General features: G+C 30.3%; 1 protein-coding gene across 1 annotated transcript; it reads right to left on the minus strand.

Annotated features, from left to right (window-relative positions):
- Window positions 1-1,509: 1,509 nt before the first annotated feature.
- Window positions 1,510-5,123, minus strand: LOC145126952 (sodium/calcium exchanger NCL1-like). The gene is made up of 9 exons (XM_079062216.1): window positions 4,687-5,123; window positions 4,390-4,599; window positions 4,099-4,283; window positions 3,855-4,000; window positions 3,504-3,768; window positions 2,959-3,104; window positions 2,608-2,863; window positions 2,029-2,304; window positions 1,510-1,931 (listed from the first exon to the last, which is right to left on the minus strand). Exons 1-9 carry the CDS (start codon window positions 5,060-5,062, stop codon window positions 1,695-1,697), a joined length of 2,097 nt encoding a protein of 698 aa, XP_078918342.1. The 5' UTR covers window positions 5,063-5,123; the 3' UTR covers window positions 1,510-1,694.
- Window positions 5,124-5,821: the final 698 nt, after the last annotated feature.

The following is a 5,821-nucleotide window of genomic DNA, read 5'->3' on the forward strand; positions in this document are numbered from 1 at the left end:
ATATGTGGGTGTCAGGATATAAAGTAGGGCTTACGGTAACCAAGCATTAGATGATTATCAAACTTTGATTTAGATAAATAACATCTAAAATAATTTGGTACTAAATTGTAGTTTCGCTTCGATAATAGTTTTTTATAATAACATGACGTTTTCTATTATATATTGTCTTACCAAAAACTCATCAAACATGTTACTACAACCAAATTCATTAATATTACAATGATGGAGATTGAAATAGAGCCATGGCATGCCAAAACTCGACTAGGACATGTGAGGCCTCAACGACACTCATATTACATTAAACTGAAAAACAAGACCTAGGACATTGTTGTCGATAAAATTTGCATTGAATTCACTCTAGTTTTGTCCCTGAAGTTGGTGTCAATGGTGGAACTAGAGGAGAAAATTATTGTTACTATGAAAAAACTATCAACCGTGTTATAAGAGGTCAAATCACGAATGTTCATCATAATTCGTGAAATATACAAAGATACACAAATTTGACCTAAAATATAAAATAATTAAACAAACAGTTTGTTAAAACGTAGAAAATGATATTCCACAAAAATATGTTTCATTTTGCGAAAGATGTTACGTTTTGAAGTTTTCTAGAATAAGAAAATCAAAAATTGATGTCGTAGTGCAGATAGAATGTTAATATCGAGAAAGCACGTCAAAAAAATCAAACCATAGTTCTAAATCCTAGTTCGATTATCACACAAGAACTCTCGCCATAACTCATGAATATGGTTTAGGATGAAAAATATTCGAATACAGTTTTCCAAGGTAAGAAAACTACTTTACTAACCATGATGACATTTATTGAAAGATATGTTCTCGTTAATGAACAAAATATAATAGGATTAGAAATACAATAATGACTTGGGCTACACATAAAGGCCAAATATTGGGCCTAAGAATATACATATATGATATATATATATATATATATATATATATATATATATATATATATATATATATATATATATATATATATATATATATATATATATATATATACATAGACTAACATATCAATATGACGGGGGGGGCATTTTAGTTGGTACCAAGACACTAATTTAAGTGAACTAGATACTTTAGTGCTTAGATTTAAACTTTAGTACTCATTAAGAATTAAAAAAGTAAATGGTGTGAGTTTAGGATGTAATACTAGTATTTCCTCTTTATATACTCTAGGATAAAGTAACTTATCCTTGGTATTTAACATTAATCGGTATTGAAATTTAATTTGTATATTTTAGAATTAAGATCTTAGAACCTAATCGTTAATAGCTCAATGCTTTAAGTTTTGGGATTTGAAATAGTTATTTTTAATTGAAATAAGCTCTAATACGGAAACTTGGTAATGATAGGAAGTAGTTAGTACACATGAAGAAGGTTTACCCAAATATAATACATGTTAGAGATAGCATGAGTGTGATCCCTTAATAAATAAGCAAATAAGAGGAGATTAAGAAGAGCCCTAAAAAGTACATAACTCAACAATTAACTTCAACAAAAAGGAACAAATGTACATTTCATCATCTCGTATGTTGTTTATACAAGTTTCAAAAGAACACTTTTGTACATGAAAAAATAAAATGAAAAATCAATTTTAATACATCATCTCTACATTTCATCTTTTATACAACAAAAGAAATTCTCCTCTACTTATTGTTTTCTTTTTTCTTTCAAAAATCCGCAAAAAAATACACAAAAATCAAAGATAACGGATACAACAGGTAAGCTGTAATCGATGTCCAAATAGGAAGCTTTGATCTGAAGCCAGCTGTCGTCCCCATAATGATACAAACAATAAACACAATCAATAATTCAGCAGTGAAATGCCAAATCAGCCCTCGAAAATACACAACTGCTAAAAGAACAGAAAATCCCAGAACATTGTTCATAAACACCCCATCATATATCTGCAAAAATAAAAACATATTAAAAAAAAAAAAAAAGTAATTTTATAGTTTATAGTTTATAGTTTATAATTTATACAACCCTTAATTAATTGATTACCTCAGAAAAGGTCAACGAAGTGGTTCTCTCTTTCCGTTGACTTGCAGTTTGGATTGCAACTACAGCCGCTCTTGCATTTGTGGCCAATGGGACAAAAACAAAGGACACAAAAAAAGATGGAATTGTTGCTGAGTTGGACACATTTTGTACACTGTGTATAAGTGGTTCAGCCAAAAGTGCCAGCATGGCAATCCCAAGAACCAATAGCATTACAGCTTTTGTCCATCCCCACAAACTTCTATCCACGTCATCATTTTCATATCTCTCCCATGGCTTCTGCATAGTTATCAAATTACATTTCCTTTTTAGGTCCCAAAGTTTTTCTTGACAATTTCGGTCTTTATTTGAGGTTCTTGTAATGTTTCTGGTCCTTGTTCTATGTAATATAGTCCCTGAGTTAGCTGATTTTTGCATTTTTGGTCCATAAATATAAGTCGTTTTACTTTTACTTGAACATGGATAAAAAAAACGTTACAAAAACCTCGAATAAAGACAAACACTAAAAGAGAAAACATTTTGGTACCAAAATTGTAAAAATCAGTTATACATAGGGACCAAAATTGTAAATTTGAAATTTACCCGTGATATATTTTTAGGGCCGGGTGTTGTAGGGGTCAATAGTTGATCATTTGTGTTGAGCAAATCTTTAAATCCATCAATGAATTCCTCTTCATCAATTTGGTTATCTCCACTTTTGTCAAGATCTTCCATTATGTGAGATGTTGCTTCATCCACATTCCATGATGTTTGACCAAAGTCAACGTTCATCATAAGTTGTTTTAATTCGGATAATGATATTGAGTTATCGTTGTTGACATCTAAGCTCTTAAACAATCTACAATTTTCAAGAGGAATTAATTATTTGGTTAAGTGAATAATGAAACATTGACTTTTATACCCTTTTGGAAATTGATTATTACGGTTTTATACCTCTTTATGGCTGACACATTTGGTTTTCCATCTTGTTTATAAAAGTTTCCAAATGGAGTATTTTTATCATGCCTGATAATTTCTGATACTAGAACCTTCATCATTTCACGTTCTTTCTTTTTGGTTTGAACCCATGGTTGGACAACCTAGAAATTAGATATTTCAAGGAGTTTTAATCAGTTTTTTAACATAACTACTATAAATTTAAAACAGCAAATTACAAAGAAAAAAAAACGGGACAATTTTGCACTTTAACCATTTATACTTAATTTTTTTCAATCAAATCATAAAAGTTTCAAACGTTTTTCTAAATTAACCATTTTGACCTTATAAGGTCAAAATGGTAATTTGGAAAATAACGAGTGCAACAAGATATAACAAAATTACTATATAATAGGTCAAAATGGTTAATTGAAAAAATGTCTGAAACGTTAATGTTTTGATAGGAAAAGATAAAGTGTTAGCGTATAAACCATAAAATTGCTTAAACTACAATGTTTTTTTTTTTTTTTTTTTTTTTTTTCTAATGTATAATGATAAAGTACCTGATATAAATCTTTCCAAGAACTAACTGAGCGATAAGGTTTATTTACTGCATTTTTAGTCTCATCAAGCCATTTTGTGAATCTATCAGTGAACTCATCAATTGTTACTTTTGTGTCACCATCATAATCAAATTCTTTCATTACTTCTTCAATTGTTTGCTCTTTATCCCAAGTTAATTGCCTAAATTTTATATCTTGTAGAAGTCCTTTGAGTTCAGGAAAAGATATGTATGCATCTCCATCTTGATCAATCTTTGTAAACAAACTGTAAAGTGTAAACCAATACCAAAATTTAATCCAAATTTTTATAAAAAAAAATTAAAAGAAGAAAAAAGAAAAAAAGAAACGAACCCTTTTATAGCAGGCAAGTTTGCTAAACCATCTTCAGTGAGTATTTTATCTGCAGTGTGCTCTTGCAAATGTTTCAATATGTCTAAAACTAAATGCTCATGTTTTACATATGACAATCTTCTCTTTTGGATCGAGGGCTCAAACACCTACACAATTATTAAAAAAAAAACGTTGTAAGAAAATCGACCCATGTAACAATTTTCTAATATTAAGTTTTGTCTTCTTTAAATTGATGTTTAATTACCTGATAAATGAAGTAAACTAACAAGAAAGTAACCGAAATAGGAAGTGTGATTATGAAAATATATCCATGAGAAGTATATATCATCCCGAATAATTTCGGGATCAAAAGAAACAAAAATGGTATAAGTGAAATGAGCATAATCTTTGCAGTTGAACTTGTTTCTTTGTCTGTAGTTACACCACAACCTAAATCAAGAAACATAAAGAAAATGAGAAAATGACACCAAAATAATTTAAAATTTGAAAACCCACAAGTTAAATGTTGAAAAGATTGAATCTTTATGTAACTAACCATTAAGAAACGAAAAGAACTTCTTGAAATGGTTTTGGGTAGGAGCCAACGAAGTATTAGAATTATATTCACATTCAAATTCTTGACTTCCAATAATTACACATGTTCCCCAAAGTAAAGTGAGAAGAAATATTGTTGATCCAGCTAGCAACCCAACACCGGTAAGAACATATTCTTGTGCTACTTCTTGCGTGTTAAAAAGTCCAGAAACTACAATTTATATAGAAAATCTTGTTAAAAGCCAAAGTCTGTTATAATATATAGAATCTTTTTTTTTTTTTTAAAAAGAAAACATACCAAGAAGAATTAATGATTCAGGAAGAAAACCAAGGACTTGAAAAGCACTAGCACCAAAGATACCAGGGCCAAGAATCTTGAAGATTCTTTTTCCACCAGAAGAAACGTAGCATTCACCATGATATAACAGGTATTCGTATACAATAATGAGGAAAAAATGGCCTAGAATGTTCTCTGAACATGGTAAAAATCCATACATTTGCTCACAATGTTCTTCTTCTGAAGAATCAATTCCTTTGAGTTGCAAGAAAGACGATCCTTCTTCTCCTTGTGCCACGTCATCTTTTCCATCTGAAATTAAACGTCCACTAACTTTCAAAGCGAGCAGAATAAAGAGAAAGGATGAATAGAATGCAATCTTTGGAAAGTTTCCCATGTTTTTGAAAGATGTTTGATATAAATGAAACTTTAAAGAAGGTATTTATGTGATGAGAATGAGATTTCTTGAAAACATTAAGAATATGGAAGACTTGTAGTTTGATCCATTACATGGTTGACTATTTGTTCAATTTGTATTTGTTTCTATTTGATACATGAGCTGTACATGTACAACTACAAGCCGCCTTAGAATATGTTCATGTAAGAAAATTATAATAACGCAAGTGTCCACATCCATATGGTGATTGTGATATTTAACTGATCTTGGGTAAAGATTCAACTAAAATTGAAAGATCAACTGCTCTTAAGTTTCCTTAATTATTTATATCTAGACAAATTTACACAAATGCTCCGTGGTTGGTAGAAAATACCACTCCAAGTCATTTTGAGGAATTTTTAACATAACTGGTTCTTTTCAGGTTTAAAACATACACGATGAGTCCTTTTATGCCAACCACAAGGACCCATCGTGTGCCTTTTAAACTTGAAAAGGACCAATCATGTTAGAAATACTTCAAAAAGACTAGCAATGGCATTCTCCGCCGGTTACAAGGACCATTTGTGTAATTTTGTCTTACATTTATGTGTTTTCTTATCTTATTACATGATGCATTTACATATGGTAGATATTCTAAAGATGATTACCTTTAATCCATTACAAGAAGAGGCTTAATCTAAATTACAGGTTAAATCATTAGCACTACAAGGAAAACGATCATTAGCGGCGACAAAAGTCGCCGGTAATAAGCCAAGATGT

Source organism: Lactuca virosa, chromosome 7 (assembly GCF_052849685.1).
Source record: "Lactuca virosa cultivar CGN04683 chromosome 7, Lactuca_virosa_CGN04683_v6, whole genome shotgun sequence".
NCBI classification, from domain to species: domain Eukaryota; kingdom Viridiplantae; phylum Streptophyta; class Magnoliopsida; order Asterales; family Asteraceae; genus Lactuca; species Lactuca virosa.

What these genes read in the sequence shown, in the direction of transcription:
- LOC145126952 (XM_079062216.1), bottom strand. Translation starts at nt 5,062, where the DNA reads ATGGGAAACTTTCCAAAGATTGCATTCTATTCATCCTTTCTCTTTATT. An exon ending in GTTCTTTTCGTTTCTTAATG is followed by an intron (nt 4,284 to 4,389) that starts GTTAGTTACATA and finishes TTCTTGATTTAG; the next exon opens with GTTGTGGTGTAACTACAGAC. An exon ending in AACTTGCCTGCTATAAAAGG is followed by an intron (nt 3,769 to 3,854) that starts GTTCGTTTCTTT and finishes TACACTTTACAG; the next exon opens with TTTGTTTACAAAGATTGATC.